At 44.6% G+C, this 17,344-nt stretch overlaps 1 protein-coding gene across 1 annotated transcript in view; it reads left to right on the forward strand.

Annotated features, from left to right (window-relative positions):
• LOC106562848 (C-myc promoter-binding protein) overlaps window positions 1-17,344 on the forward strand; it is a 359,426-nt gene that overhangs the window by 220,875 nt on the left and 121,207 nt on the right. The window contains exons 6-12 of the mRNA XM_082957549.1: window positions 740-1,011; window positions 1,663-1,729; window positions 2,049-2,107; window positions 3,848-3,992; window positions 5,121-5,296; window positions 11,784-11,884; window positions 13,479-13,694. Coding sequence (XP_082813675.1) covers window positions 740-1,011; window positions 1,663-1,729; window positions 2,049-2,107; window positions 3,848-3,992; window positions 5,121-5,296; window positions 11,784-11,884; window positions 13,479-13,694 — 1,036 coding nt within the window. The remainder of the gene's footprint in view (window positions 1-739; window positions 1,012-1,662; window positions 1,730-2,048; window positions 2,108-3,847; window positions 3,993-5,120; window positions 5,297-11,783; window positions 11,885-13,478; window positions 13,695-17,344) is intronic.

Here is a 17,344-nt window from a genome sequence, read left to right on the forward strand (position 1 = left end):
ATATGCCAGGCCTATTGGGCCTAAATCAGTTATGGCCTATTGTACAGATAATAGAACAAAAATTAAAGAAACTTTTAAGAGATCTGAATTTTTTGTTCATAGATGCTTTGCTACAATGACACACTTAGTTATCTACCTACCTCGTTCCTTTCTGTTAGCATGTGCACACAGTACACCATCATGCTTTCAGGATAGGTGTCTTTTCAGATTCCACGTGATTCTTTAGTTGTGGGCACTACATCACCACACTCCCTCTCTTGCTCTTGGTTCCTTCTCATCTTTGTAAGTCACCTTTGATTTAACACCTGTGTGTTTTATCAGTTTCTTTATGAAAATATTTAGTGAACTCCATGACAGTAGCTAAAGCAAGGGGCTAAAGCAGCACACAAGTAGACTATACAGATGCATGCTGGGACGGGCATTCCCTGAGCTCATGTAGTGTGCGCTCCAGCCTTTGGGAAACTCGCTCCGCGTTCCAGTCAAATTGGACACCCTCCACTCCTCGCTCCACTACTCGCTCCACTACTCGCTCCACTACTCGCTCCACTACTCGCTCCAGCTCCTCGCTCCAGCTCCTCGCTCCAGCTCCTCGCTCCAGCTCCTCGCTCCAGCTCCTCGTTTCACTCGACTGACGTTCTCTGGTTCCAGTCAGCTGTTTGGCAACAGATACATATGTGCCCCTATATCTATGTACTGATGGATCCATCCTGACGTATATCTGTGTGTTTCCTCATCTCAGGTGTACGGTGCAGCCATCCAGTTCTACGAGCCCTACTCCCAGGACTGTCTGACCGACCAGCAGCGCTCTCAGCTGGGTCTGCCGGGGCTGGACCATGGGCCCTCTTCCCCAGCCACTTCCCCCTCCACCCCAGCTCCGGGCCCCAGGGCGTTACACACCAACAAATGTATCTGTTTGCTGTCTCACTGGCCCTTCTTTGACGCCTTCCGCAAGTTCCTCACCTTCCTCTATCGATACTCCATCTCTGGACCTCACACCCTGCCCATCGAGAAGTGAGCACCGTGTGAATTATATCTATTATGACACAGCAGACATTTGTGGTATCAACTGCAGCACTTGAACCCATTGGCCTTGGTGTTGCTAGGACCATGCTGAGCCACTGTCCTTTATAAGTGCCCAGTGTTGTCAGTGACCCTGTATGACACTGCCTGTGTTATCTGACAGCTCTGTATAGGACAGGCACTTTGTACATAGATATACTGTAGACACACTCCCTAGAAGATTGAACAATTCCAAATGGTTTCCAGTCCACTAAATAAACACCAGAGGCTATGTTTAGATCAAGTGTTTGCTGCCACAGTTCAACAGGCCATTGTTTTGGTCAGGTGGCAGTGTAGTGGCAGAACTCTATGTAAATCTACCCCCCTGTGCCAGACAGTGTGATGACAGATAGCTCAGTTGGTAGAGCATGTAGCTCAGTTGGTAGAGCATGGTGTTTGCAACACAAAGGTTATGGGTTCGATTCCCATGGGGCCCAGCACAGAAAAAAAATATGTTTAGAAATGAAATGTATGCATTCACTACTGTAAGTTGCTCTGGATAAGAGTGTCTGCTAAATGACAAAATAAAATAAAAAAGATTAGGCTCACCTCCTCCTCAGGGTTATTTCTGACCTCATATCTTGTAATTCTTCTTCCTGTCAGGCACATCTCCCACTTCATGCACAAGGTCCCCTTCCCCTCCTCCCAGAGGCCCAGGATACTGGTGCAGGTGAGTTAAGGCCTCCATGGTTCTGGCTGCTGTGTAATGTCTGTGATTTCTGTCAGTGTGTGTCTCTGTTTACTACTAAACCATGTCTGACTCTGTCTTGATCATAATCAGCATTCTTTTAATAGTGTTTTTATCAAAGTTTTTTACATTGTATTGAGGTAACGTACCCCTTCTAGCACCAATCTCGGGCAACAGAGACACTACTGGTTATATGGGAGTGTTTGATAACAGACACCTGCGAAATGAAGCGCGGCAGCCATTTTGTGCCAGAACTGTCCCCACCACACTATACCTGTAGTAATGTGTTGACATTCCCCAGCTCTCTCCTCATGACAGCCTGATGTTGAGCCAGCCTGTGTCATCCCCTCTACCACTCAGGTAAGACAGGTATCATATACACTGAGTGCACAAAACATTATGAACACCTTCCTAATATTGACTTGCACAACCCCTCTCCCCCCTTTTGCCCTAAATTTGTCGGGGTATGGACTTTACACTCCAATGCTTCCCACAGTTGTGTCAAGTTGGCAGGATGTCCATTGTGTGGTGGACCATTCTTGATACACACAGGAAATTGTTGAGCGTGAAAACTCCAGCGGTGTTGCTGTTCTTGACACACTCAAACCGACACGCCTGGCACCTACTACCATACCCCGTTCAAAGGAACTTAAATCCTTTGTCTTGTCCATTCACCCTCTGAATGGCACACATACACAATCCATGACTCAATTGTCTCCTCCCCTTCATCTACACTGATTGAAGTGGATTTAACAGTTGTATATCATAATAAGAACAGTAGTGGTCCTATAGCAGTACTTTGAGGAACTCCAAAACATACCTTTAGATTGGTTTAAAGAATTGGACGAAGGTTTGGTGACTGCTGGTGAAGTTCATGGTATTAGTTATGGTATGATTAATTGATGGTATGGATGGTTATTTTATGATATGGTTAATTGATGGTATTAGTTATGGTATGGTTAATGTATGGTATTAGTTAAGGTATTGTATTAGTTATGGTATGGTTAATGTATGGTATGGTTAATGTATGGTATTAGTTATGGTATGGTTAATGTATGGTATTAGTTATGGTATGGTATTAGTTATGGTATGGTTAATGTATGGTATGTGTTATGATATGGTTAATTGATGGTATTAGTTATGGTATGGTTAATGTATGGTATTAGTTATGGTATGGTTATTTTATGGTATTAGTTATGGTATGGTTAATATATGGTATGGTTAATGTATGGTATTAGTTATGGTATAGTTAATTGATGGTATGGATGGTTATTTTATGGGTATTTTATGGTATTAGTTATGGTATGGTTATTTTATGGTATGGTTAATGTATGGTATTAGTTATGGTATGGTTAATGTATGGTATTAGTTATGGTATGGTTAATGTATGGTATGGTTAATGTATGGTATTAGTTATGGTTAATGTATGGTATTCGTTATGGTATGGTTAATGTATGGTATGTGTTATGATATGGTTAATTGATGGTATTAGTTATGGTATGGTTAATGTATGGTATTAGTTATGGTATGGTTAATTGATGGTATTAGTTATGGTATGGTTAATGTATGGTATGTGTTATGGTATGGTTAATGTATGGTATTAGTTATGGTTAATGTATGGTATTAGTTATGGTATGGTTAATTGATGGTATTAGTTATGGTATGGTTAATGTATGGTATTAGTTATGATATGGTTAATGTATGGTATGTGTTATGGTATGGTTAATGTATGGTATTAGTTATGGTTAATGTATGGTATTAGTTATGGTATGGTTAATTGATGGTATTAGTTATGGTATGGTTAATGTATGGTATTAGTTATGGTATGGTTAATGTATGGTATTAGTTATGGTATGGTTAATGTATGGTATGGTTAATGTATGGTATTAGTTATGGTTAATGTATGGTATTAGTTATGGTATGGTTAATGTATGGTATTAGTTATGGTATGGTTAATGTATGGTATTAGTTAAGTATGGTTAATGTATGGTATTAGTTATGGTATGGTTAATGTATGGTATTAGTTATGGTATGGTTAATGTATGGTATGTGTTATGATAGTGATGTAGTGTGTTAATCTCTTCTATGGCTGTGCTCCAGTGGTGGTCGGTTCTCCATACTGCTGCAGAACCTCGGTCCGGAGAATGCTATAACGCTCCTGGTGTTTGCTGTGACAGAACATAAGATCCTGGTCCACTCTCTACGGCCCGCTGTTCTGACCAGTGTCACTGAGGCTCTGGTGGCTGTGAGTACCTCAGATATCAGCTGTTTAACACTATAGTACCGCAGATATCAGCTGTTTAACACTATAATACCTCAGATATCAGCTGGTTAACACTATAGAACCTCAGATATCAGCTGTTTAATGCTATAGTACCTCAGATATCAGCTGTTTAACACTTTCACTATAGAACCTCAGATATCAGCTGTTTAACACTATAGTACCTCAGATATCAGCTGTTTAACACTATAATACCTCAGATATCAGCTGTTTAACACTATAATACCTCAGATATCAGCTGTTTAACACTATAATACCTCAGATATCAGCTGTTTAACACTATAATACCTCAGATATCAGCTGTTTAACGCTATAATACATCAGATATCAGCTGTTTAACACTATAATACCTCAGATATCAGCTGTTTAACACTATAATACCTCAGATATCAGCTGTTTAATGCTATAGTACCTCAGATATCAGCTGTTTAACACTTTCACTATAGAACCTCAGATATCAGCTGTTTAACACTATAGTACCTCAGATATCAGCTGTTTAACACTATAGTACCTCAGATATCAGCTGTTTAACACTTTCACTATTGTACCTCAGATATCAGCTGTTTAACGCTTTCAGTTTAATACCTCAGATATCAGCTGTTTAACACTATAGTACCTCAGATATCAGTTGTTTAAATCTTTAGGACTTTTAGTAGTAGCTTGTGGTTTTAGTAAGTAGTTTAAATAATTAGCTATGGCAGTTTGATAGTAGGGTTTAAATAATTAGCTATGGCAGTTTGATAGTAGGGTTTAAATAATTAGCTATGGCAGTTTGATAGTAGGGTTTAAATAATTAGCTATGACAGTTTGATAGTAGGGTTTAAATAATTAGCTATGGCAGTTTGATAGTAGGGTTTAAATAATTAGCTATGGCAGTTTGATAGTAGGGTTTAAATATTTAGCTATGACAGTTTGATAGTAGGGTTTAAATAATTAGCTATGGCAGTTTGATAGTAGGGTTTAAATAATTAGCTATGACAGTTTGATAGTATTTTTAGTAGTAGCTAAGCAATTGCCTCTCGGTTTTGACAGTAGTTTTAAAGGTTCAGTTTCCTGATTTGACCTCCCTCCCTCTCTTTCTCTCCTCCTCAGATGATCTTCCCATTCCACTGGCCGTGTCCGTACATCCCTCTGTGCCCGCTGGCCCTGGCAGGAGTCCTCTCTGCCCCCTGCCCCTTCATCGTGGGAGTCGACTCACGCTACTTTGACCTTTACGACCCCCCGCTGGACGTCAGCTGTGTCGACCTCGACACAAACACCATCTCCCAGTAAGCATAGCTTCTTCTGACACAAACACCATCTCCCAGTAAGCATTGCGGCAACTACCAACCCCCTGTTGTGTAGTAGAATGGAATGGGATGGGATTAAATAGACTAAAGTTTTCTATCCATATAATGTGGAAATTCTCTTTTTTGAGTACAGATCCCCAACACAACATTTATTTAATGTATCCTTTATTTAACAAGTCAGTTAAGAACACATTATTATTTACAATGACAGCCTACCGGGGAACAGTAGGTTAACTGCCTTGTTCAGGGGCAGAACAGATTTTTACCTGGTCAGCTCGGAGATTCGATCTTGCAACCTTCCGGTTACTAGTCCAACGTTGCTAGTCCAATGCTCTAACCACTAGGCTACCTGCTGGTTACTAGTCCAACGCTCTAACCACTAGGCTACCTGCTGGTTGCTAGTCCAATGCTCTAACCACTAGACCACCTGCTGGTTACTGGCCCAACACTCTTAACCACTAGACTACCTGCTGGTTACTAGTCCAACACTCTAACCACTAGACTACCTGCTGGTTACTAGTCCAACACTCTAACCACTAGGCTACCTGCTGGTTGCTAGCCCAACGCTCTAACCACTAGGCTACCTGCTGGTTACTAGTCCAACGTTGCTAGTCCAACGCTCTAACCACTAGGCTACCTGCTGGTTACTAGTCCAATGCTCTAACCACTAGGCTACCTGCTGGTTACTAGTCCAACGTTGCTAGTCCAACGCTCTAACCACTAGGCTACCTGCTGGTTACTAGTCCAACGCTCTAACCACTAGACTCTAACCACTAGGCTACCTGCTGGTTACTGGCCCAACACTCTAACCACTAGGCTACCTGCTGGTTACTGGTCCAACACTCTAACCACTAGACTCTAACCACTAGGCTACCTGCTGGTTACTAGTCCAACACTCTAACCACTAGACTACCTGCTGGTTACTAGTCCAACACTCTAACCACTAGGCTACCTGCTGGTTGCTTGCCCAACGCTCTAACCACTAGGCTACCTGCTGGTTACTGGCCCAACACTCTAACCACTGGACTACCTGATGGTTACTAGTCCAACACTCTAACCATTAGGCTACCTGCTGGTTGCTAGCCCAACGCTCTAACCACTAGGCTACCTGCTGGTTACTAGTCCAACGCTCTAACCACTAGGCTACCTGCTGGTTACTAGTCCAACACTCTAACCACTAGACTACCTGCTGGTTACTAGTCCAACACTCTAACCACTAGGATACCTGCTGGTTACTAGTCCAACACTCTAACCACTAGACTACCTGCTGGTTACTAGTCCAACACTCTAACCACTAGGCTACCTGCTGGTTGCTAGCCCAACGCTCTAACCACTAGGCTACCTGCTGGTTACTAGTCCAACGCTCTAACCACTAGGCTACCTGCTGGTTACTAGTCCAACACTCTAACCACTAGGCTACCTGCTGGTTACTGGCCCAACACTCTAACCACTAGGCTACCTGCTGGTTACTAGTCCAACACTCTAACCACTAGACTACCTGCTGGTTACTAGTCCAACACTCTAACCACTAGGCTACCTGCTGGTTACTAGTCCAACGTTGCTAGTCCAACACTCTAACCACTAGGCTACCTGCTGGTTACTAGTCCAATGCTCTAACCACTAGGCTACCTGCTGGTTACTAGTCCAACGTTGCTAGTCCAACGCTCTAACCACTAGGCTACCTGCTGGTTACTAGTCCAACGCTCTAACCACTAGGCTACCTGCTGGTTACTGTCCTAACACTCTAACCACTAGACTCTAACCACTACACTCTAACCACTACACTCTAACCACTAGGCTACCTGCTGGTTACTAGTCCAACACTCTAACCACTAGGCTACCTGCTGGTTACTGGTCCAACACTCTAACCACTAGGCTACCTGCTGGTTACTGGCCCAACGCTCTAACCACTAGGCTACCTGCTGGTTACTGGCCCAACACTCTAACCACTAGGCTACCTGCTGGTTACTGGTCAACACTCTAACCACTAGGCTACCTGCTGGTTACTGGTCCAACACTCTAACCACTAGGCTACCTGCTGGTTACTGGTCAACACTCTAACCACTAGGCTACCTGCTGGTTACTGGCCCAACACTCTAACCACTAGGCTACCTTCTGGTTACTGGCCCAACACTCTAACCACTAGGCTACCTGCTGGTTACTGGTCCAACACTCTAACCACTAGGCTACCTGCTGGTTACTGGTCAACACTCTAACCACTAGGCTACCTGCTGGTTACTGGTCAACACTCTAACCACTAGGCTACCTGCTGGTTACTGGCCCAACACTCTAACCACTAGACTACCTGCTGGTTACTGGCCCAACACTAACCACTAGTCTACCTGCTGGTTACTAGTCCAACACTCTAACCACTAGACTACCTGCTGGTTACTGGTCAACGCTCTAACCACTAGACTACCTGCTGGTTACTGGCCCAACACTCTAACCACTAGACTACCTACTGGTTACTAGTCCAACACTCTAACCACTAGACTCTAACCACTAGGCTACCTACTGGTTACGGTCCCAACACTCTAACCACTAGACTCTAACCACTAGACTACCTGCTGGTTACTAGTCCAACACTCTAACCACTAGGCTACCTGCTGGTTGCTTGCCCAACGCTCTAACCACTAGGCTACCTGCTGGTTACTGGCCCAACACTCTAACCACTGGACTACCTGATGGTTACTAGTCCAACACTCTAACCATTAGGCTACCTGCTGGTTGCTAGCCCAACGCTCTAACCACTAGGCTACCTGCTGGTTACTAGTCCAACGCTCTAACCACTAGGCTACCTGCTGGTTACTAGTCCAACACTCTAACCACTAGACTACCTGCTGGTTACTAGTCCAACACTCTAACCACTAGGATACCTGCTGGTTACTAGTCCAACACTCTAACCACTAGACTACCTGCTGGTTACTAGTCCAACACTCTAACCACTAGGCTACCTGCTGGTTGCTAGCCCAACGCTCTAACCACTAGGCTACCTGCTGGTTACTAGTCCAACGCTCTAACCACTAGGCTACCTGCTGGTTACTAGTCCAACACTCTAACCACTAGGCTACCTGCTGGTTACTGGCCCAACACTCTAACCACTAGGCTACCTGCTGGTTACTAGTCCAACACTCTAACCACTAGACTACCTGCTGGTTACTAGTCCAACACTCTAACCACTAGGCTACCTGCTGGTTACTAGTCCAACGTTGCTAGTCCAACACTCTAACCACTAGGCTACCTGCTGGTTACTAGTCCAATGCTCTAACCACTAGGCTACCTGCTGGTTACTAGTCCAACGTTGCTAGTCCAACGCTCTAACCACTAGGCTACCTGCTGGTTACTAGTCCAACGCTCTAACCACTAGGCTACCTGCTGGTTACTGTCCTAACACTCTAACCACTAGACTCTAACCACTACACTCTAACCACTACACTCTAACCACTAGGCTACCTGCTGGTTACTAGTCCAACACTCTAACCACTAGGCTACCTGCTGGTTACTGGTCCAACGCTCTAACCACTAGGCTACCTGCTGGTTACTGGCCCAACACTCTAACCACTAGGCTACCTGCTGGTTACTGGTCAACACTCTAACCACTAGGCTACCTGCTGGTTACTGGTCCAACACTCTAACCACTAGGCTACCTGCTGGTTACTGGTCAACACTCTAACCACTAGGCTACCTGCTGGTTACTGGCCCAACACTCTAACCACTAGGCTACCTTCTGGTTACTGGCCCAACACTCTAACCACTAGGCTACCTGCTGGTTACTGGTCCAACACTCTAACCACTAGGCTACCTGCTGGTTACTGGTCCAACACTCTAACCACTAGGCTACCTGCTGGTTACTGGTCAACACTCTAACCACTAGGCTACCTGCTGGTTACTGGCCCAACACTCTAACCACTAGGCTACCTTCTGGTTACTGGCCCAACACTCTAACCACTAGGCTACCTGCTGGTTACTGGTCAACACTCTAACCACTAGGCTACCTGCTGGTTACTGGTCAACACTCTAACCACTAGGCTACCTGCTGGTTACTGGCCCAACACTAACCACTAGTCTACCTGCTGGTTACTAGTCCAACACTCTAACCACTAGACTACCTGCTGGTTACTGGTCAACGCTCTAACCACTAGACTACCTACTGGTTACTGGCCCAACACTCTAACCACTAGACTCTAACCACTAGGCTACCTACTGGTTACGGTCCCAACACTCTAACCACTAGACTCTAACCACTAGAGTACCTGCTGCCCTTTGTGGCTATAGCTTTCTGCTCAGTCCCCAACCAACTCTCACAGAATGACTCTCCAAGACTCTCCACTTAGCTAACATGCTGAGAACAGTACACTGTCAACCATAGTGAAGTGCCTCCATCCACTTAGCTAACATGCTGAGAACAGTACAGGGTCAACCATAGTGAAGGTCCTCCATCCACTTAGCTAACGGGCTGAGAACAGTACAGGGTCAACCATAGTGAAGGTCCTCCATCCACTTAGCTAACGGGCTGAGAACAGTACAGGGTCAACCATAGTGAAGGTCCTCCATCCACTTAGCTAACGGGCTGAGAACAGTATAGGTTCAACCATAGTGAAGGTCTTCCATCCACTTAGCTAACGGGCTGAGAACAGTACAGGTTCAACCATAGTGAAGGTCCTCCATCCACTTAGCTAACGGGCTGAGAACAGTACACGGTCAACCATAGTGAAGGTCCTCCATCCACTTAGCTAACGGGCTGAGAACAGTACAGGGTCAACCATAGTGAAGGTCCTCCATCCACTTTGCTAACTGGCTGAGAACAGTACACGGTCAACCATAGTGAAGGTCCTCCATCCACTTAGCTAACGGGCTGAGAACAGTACAGGTTCAACCATAGTGAAGGTCTTCCATCCACTTAGCTAACGGGCTGAGAACAGTACAGGTTCAACCATAGTGAAGGTCCTCCATCCACTTAGCTAACGGGCTGAGAACAGTACACGGTCAACCATAGTGAAGGTCCTCCATCCACTTAGCTAACGGGCTGAGAACAGTACAGGGTCAACCATAGTGAAGGTCCTCCATCCACTTAGCTAACGGGCTGAGAACAGTACAGGGTCAACCATAGTGAAGGTCCTCCATCCACTTAGCTAACGGGCTGAGAACAGTACAGGGTCAACCATAGTGAAGCTCCTCCATCCACTTAGCTAACGGGCTGAGAACAGTACAGGGTCAACCATAGTGAAGGTCCTCCATCCACTTAGCTAACGGGCTGAGAACAGTACAGGTTCAACCATAGTGAAGGTCCCCCAGCAACAAACATGTCAACCTTTTCCCTTTTCACTTTTTATAAACTACAGTGATGCTGAGTAATGACTTCTCAGTTGAGACAGTATATTCCTCAAGGTGGGCTTTAGTCCAGTTGAGACAGTATATTCCTCAAGGTGGGCTTTAGTCCAGTTGAGACAGTATATTCCTCAAGGTGGGCTGTAACCCAGTTGAGACAGTATATTCCTCAAGGTGGGCTTTAGTCCAGTTGAGACAGTATATTCCTCAAGGTGGGTTGTAGTCCAGTTGAGACAGTATATTCCTCAAGGTGGGCTGTAACCCAGCTGAGACAGTATATTCCTCAAGGTGGGCTGTAGTCCAGTTGAGACAGTATATTCCTCAAGGTGGGCTGTAGTCCAGTTGAGACAGTATATTTCTCAAGGTGGGCTTTAGTCCAGTTGAGACAGTATATTCCTCAAGGTGGGCTGTAGTCCAGTTGAGACAGTATATTCCTCAAGGTGGGCTGTAGTCCAGTTGAGACAGTATATTCCTCAAGGTGGGCTGTAGTCCAGTTGAGACATTATATTCCTCAAGGTGGGCTGTAGTCCTGTTGAGACATTATATTCCTCAAGGTGGGCTGTAGTCCAGTTGAGACAGTATATTCCTCAAGGTGGGCTGTAGTCCTGTTGAGACATTATATTCCTCAAGGTGGGCTGTTGTCCAGTTGAGACAGTATATTCCTCAAGGTGGGCTGTAGTCCTGTTGAGACATTATATTCCTCAAGGTGGGCTGTTGTCCAGTTGAGACAGTATATTCCTCAAGGTGGGCTGTAGTCCAGTTGAGACATTATATTCCTCAAGGTGGGCTGTGGAAGTGGTTTACATTGATGGCCTTTAATCGATGGTGAAGAAAATGAGACTGTAGTGTGTCGTGTTTGGCCACTGTAGGTGTAATAATAATAGTATAATATATTCCATTTATCAGATGCTTTTATCCAAAGCGATTTACAGTCATGTATGCATCCATTTTCCGTATGGATCAAAGTTGAATCTGTTTCTGTGGTTCTGTGTCTCTAAGATCAGTCAGATATTTGGACCAGTCTTAGAGGCAGCAGTCTCGGGGTGGTCTCCTGCCCCTATCCACCGCCAGTGTTAGTTTTGGGCGAGTTCCACCTCTCTGCACCTCTGGAGAGCTGACCGTGTGTTTCTCCTTCCAGCAATGAAGATAAGAGAGCCCTGACCTGGAAGATCCTGCCAAAGAAAGCCTGTAAAAACCTGATGAATGTGCTGAACAATCTCTACCAGCAACTGGTGGACGGTGAGTAGAGGATCGTACTGTACTGTATGGATGGAGGACTAAAGATTTCACAATGAATAAACTGTGTCAAGTGTAGCCTGAGTTGCCAGATGTGACTCTGGTTCTGCCTTAGTTCGCTCCTTTAATATAACTAAGACAAAGGAGTTGGCAACAAAAAAAGATCTGGCATCCAAGCTAGATCAAGAACACTTTTTCATAAAACTCCTTTTCAAGGTCGACTTTGAAAGATTCTTTCTAGCTGATGTGTTTGACTCTCAGGTGTTCTTCTCTTCTTCTGAATATGATGAGCCACTGTAGCAGTAGTGTAGAGTACTTTACATACAGCTTACAATCCATTCTCCAGTGTCTACTGGGCAGGAAATCAAACAGACTGTAGGTCTATATTAAAGAACAGTATTGTATCATTCTTCTTCTTCTCTCCTCTTCCTCTGTAACAAAACCACCAGTTAGTATTACATCATTATTCCTCTCTCTCCCTCTCCCCCTCTCCCCCCTCGCTCTCTTCCTCTCTCTCCCTCTCTCTCTCTCCCCCCCTCTCCCCCTCTCTCTCCCCCCTCTATCTCCCCCCTCTCTCTCTTCCTCTCGCCCCCCTCTATCTCCCCCCCTCTCCCCCCCTCTATCTCCCTCCCTCTCCCTCTCCCCCTCTCTCTCTCTTCCTCTATCTCCCCCTCTCTCTCTCTCTCTCTCTCCCTACCTGTTCTATTTGTCTCCATTAGTTCAGTTGTGTTATTTATAACCCAGCCAATAAACCTGCTGCCTGCTTATTGAGAAATCAAATACAAATCTAATAATGTTACATTCTGAGACTCAGTGAGGCTGAAAATCTGTCCTGCCACTGCATTAGTGTTTAGGCTGGGAATATTGAACATCGATACAGCTTGGCAGAGTGACAAGCTGAGCCTTATCTTTAGGGACTTGTTTCTTAGAGGAAAACTAACTTCAATAGAGATTTAACTCTGTGCTTTGTTATTTACACTTCATTTAGTTCAACAACAACCAGACAAAACCCAAACCCCATGTCATCAACTCAACTTTCATACAGACAGTCCTACTTGTTTTAACTTGTTTTAAACTGTCTTCAACTGTGACAGGTAGTTAAACATAGCATAAAATATTAAGAACACCTTCCTAATATTTTATTGCTTAAAAATCATTCTTTAACCGGTCTTCTCCCCTTCATCTACACTGATTGAAGTGGATTTACCAAGGTACATCAGTAAGGGATCATAGCTTTCACCTGGTCAGTCTCTGTCATGGAAGGAGCATGTGTTCCTAATGTTTTGTCCACTCGGTGTATCTTCTAGGAGTGTTTTCCTCTACGTATCTCTGGAACTACATGAGGGATGCATCCCACATGGTTCCCTGTTCCCTATATAGTGCACTACATTAAGGAATATGATGCCATTTGGGACAAACCCTATAAGATATGTAAACAAAAAACATATTTTCCATTGGTTCCCCCCAGATCAGCAGAACCAACAACCCTCTTTTCTATTGGTTCCCCCCAGATCAGCAGAACCAACAACCCTCTTTTCTATTGGTTCCCCCCAGGTCAGCAGAACCAACATCCCTCTTTTCTATTGGTTCCCTCTAGGTCAGCAGCGTCCTGATGGCCTATTGGAGCTGAGTATGAGTGATTGTACGGAGCTGGCCTGTGGGAAGAGCCTCCACAGCCTGGAGATGGAGATACAGGAAGCCTTCCTCAGGTTCATGGCAGCCATCTTGAAAGGCTACCGCTCATTCCTGAGACCCATCACCCAGGCCCCGTCTGAGAAGACTACTGACGCCTCCTCTCTCTTTGACCTGCAAGGTTAGTACCGGCTTGGTGTGTGTGTGTGTGTCTCTGTTTGTGTGAGTCTCTGTGTGTCTGTGTGAGCCTGTGTGTGAGTTTCTGTGTGTGTGTGTGTGTGTGTGTGTGTGTGTGTGTGTGTGTGTGTGTGTGTGTGTGTGTGTGTGTGTGTGTGTGTGTGTGTGTGTGTGTGTGTGTCTGTGTGTGTGTCTGTGTGTGTGTGTGTGTGTGTGTGTGTGTGTGTGTGTGTGTGTGTGTGTGTGTGTGTGTGTGTGTGTGTGTGTGTGTGTGTGTGTGTGCGTGCAGGTCTGGAGCTCTAGCTAGCTGCAGCTGTTCTCTGCTCCAGAGGCTGGACTGGGGCCAGTTGAAGCTGGCTAATACCACACCTGATAGAGTTGAGTCTGGACTGGGGCCCATTGAAAATGGCTAATACAACACCTGATAGAGTTGAGTCTGGACTGGGGCCAGTTGAAGCTGGCTAATACAACACCTGATAGAGTTGAGTCTGGACTGGGGCCAGTTGAAGCTGGCTAATACCACACCTGATAGAGTTGAGTCTGGACTGGGGCCCATTGAAAATGGCTAATACAACACCTGATAGAGTTGAGTCTGGACTGGGGCCAGTTGAAGCTGGCTAATACAACACCTGATAGAGTTGAGTCTGGACTGGGGCCAGTTGAAGCTGGCTAATACCACACCTGATAGAGTTGAGTCTGGACTGGGGCCAGTTGAAGCTGGCTAATACAACACCTGATAGAGTTGAGTCTTGACTGGGGCCAGTTGAAGCTGGCTAATACCACACCTGATAGAGTTGAGTCTGGACTGGGGCCAGTTGAAGCTGGCTAATACAACACCTGATAGAGTTGAGTCTGGACTGGGGCCAGTTGAAGCTGGCTAATACCACACCTGATAGAGTTGAGTCTGGACTGGGGCCAGTTGAAGCTGGCTAATACCACACCTGATAGAGTTGAGTCTGGACTGGGGCCAGTTGAAGCTGGCTAATACCACACCTGATAGAGTTGAGTCTGGACTGGGGCCAGTTGATGCTGGCTAATACCACACCTGATAGAGTTGAGTCTGGACTGGGGAAAGTTGAAGCTGGCTAATACCACACCTGATAGAGTTGAGTCTGGACTGGGGCCAGTTGATGCTGGCTAATACCACACCTGATAGAGTTGAGTCTGGACTGGGGAAAGTTGAAGCTGGCTAATACCACACCTGATAGAGTTGAGTCTGGACTGGGGCCAGTTGATGCTGGCAGCAGTGTGTGTGCAAAGATTTAGACGGATCCAATGAACCATTCAATTTCTGTTCAAAATGTTGTATCAAGTCTGTCCAAATGTGCCTAAATGGTTTATTGATACATTTTCAAGTTCATAACTGTGCAACTCTCCTCAAACAATAGCATGGTATTATTTCACTGTAATAGCTACTGTAAATTGGACAGTGCAGTTAGATTAACAAGAATTTCAGCTTTCTGCCCATATCAGATACAGTTGAAGTCATAAGTTTACATACACTTAGGTTGGAGTCATTAAAACTTGTTTTTCAACCACTCCACAAATGTTTTGTTAACAAACTATAGTTTTGGCAAGTCGGTTAGGACATCTACTTTGTGCATGACACAAGTAATTTTTCCAACAATTGTTAACAGACAGATTATTTCACTTATTTCACTGTATCACAATTCCAGTGGGTCAGAAGTTTACATACACTAAGTTGACTGTGCCTTTAAACAGCGTGGAAAATTCCAGAAAATTATGTCTTGGCTTTAGAAGCTTCTGATAGGCTAATTGATATCATTTGTGTCAATTGGAGGTGTACCTGTGGATGTATTTCAAGGCCTACCTTCAAACTCAGTGCCTCTTTGCTTGACATTATGGGAAAATCAAAGGAAATCAGCCAAGACCTCAGAAAAAAATGGTAGACCTCCAGAAGTCTGGTTCATCCTTGGGAGCAATTTCCAAACGCCTGAAGGTACCACGTTCATCTGTACAAACAATAGTACGCAAGTATAAACACCATGGGACCACGCAGCGACATACCACTCAGGAAGGAGAAACGTTCTGTCTCCTAGAGATGAACGTACTTTGGTGCGACAACAACAGCAAAGGACCTTATGAAGATGCTGGAGGAAACAGGTACAAAAGTGACTATATCCACAGTAAAACGAGTCCTATAACGACATAACCTGAAAGGCAGCTCAGCAAGAAAGAAGCCACTGCTCCAAAACCGCCATAAAAAAGCCAGACTACAGTTTGAAACTGCACATGGGGACAAAGATTGTACTTTTGGGAGAAATGTCCTCTGGTCTGATGAAACAAAAATAGAACTGTTTAGCCATAATGACCATCGTTATATTTGGAGGAAAAAGGGGGAGGCTTACAAGCCGAAGAACACCATCCCAACCGTGAAGCACGGCGTTGGCAGCATCATGTTGTGGAGGTGCTTTGCTGCAGGAGGGACTGGTGCACTTCACAAAATAGATGGCATCATGAGGTAGGAAAATGATGTGGATATATTGAAGCAACATCTCAAGACATCAGTCAGGAAGTTAAAGCTTGGTCGCAAATGGGTCTTCCAAATGGACAATGACCCCAAGCATACTTCCAAAGTTGTGGCAAAATGGCTTAAGGACAACAAAATCAAGGTATTGGAGTGGCCATCACAAAGTCCTGACCTCAATCCCATAGAAAATTTGTAGGCAGAACTGAAAAAGCGTGTTCGAGCAAGGAGGCCTACAAACCTGACTCAGTTACACCAGCTCTGTCAGGAGGAATGGGTCAAAATTCACCCAACTTATTGTGGGAACCTTGTGGAAGGCTACCTAAAACGTTTGACCCAAGTTAAACAATTTAAAGGCAATGCCACCAAATACTAATTGAGTGTATGTAAACTTCAGACCCACTGGGAATGTGATGAAAGAAATAAAAGCTGAAATAAATCATTCTCTCTACTATTATTCTGACATTTCACATTCTTAAAATAAAGTGGTGATCCTAACTGACTTAAGACAGGGAATTTTTATTAGGATTAAAGGTCAGGAATTGTGAAAAACTAGTTTAAATGTATTTGGTAAAGGTGTATGTAAACTTCTGACTTCAACTGTACGTATGTTTATGTCCTGGGAAATGTTATTGTTACTTACAACCTCATGCTAATCACATTAGCGCACATTAGCTCAACCGTCCCGTGGGTGGTCAACAATCCCGTAGAGGTTAAATAAAGACTTACCTAGTTAAATAAAGACTCACCTGGTTAAATAAAGACTCACCTGGTTAAGTAAAGACTTACCTGGTTAAATAAAAAAAGCCAGGACCATTCCCACCAGAGGTTCTACTGTATCTTTTTATGTTTCTCATATGGTTGTAATGTTCTGTAGGGTTCCTGAAGAGCAGAGACCGGTCCCACCAGAAGTTCTACTGTATCTTTTTAGGTTTCTCATATGGTTGTAATGTTCTGTAGGGTTCCTGAAGAGCAGAGACCGGTCCCACCAGAAGTTCTACTGTATCTTTTTATGTTTCTCATATGGTTGTAATGTTCTGTAGGGTTCCTGAAGAGCAGAGACCGGTCCCACCAGAAGTTCTACTGTATCTTTTTAGGTTTCTCATATGGTTGTAATGTTCTGTAGGGTTCCTGAAGAGCAGAGACCGGTCCCACCAGAAGTTCTA

The sequence above is a fragment of the Salmo salar genome, chromosome 11 (assembly GCF_965601325.2).
Source record: "Salmo salar chromosome 11, fSalSal1, whole genome shotgun sequence".
Taxonomy (NCBI): Eukaryota; Metazoa; Chordata; class Actinopteri; order Salmoniformes; family Salmonidae; genus Salmo; species Salmo salar.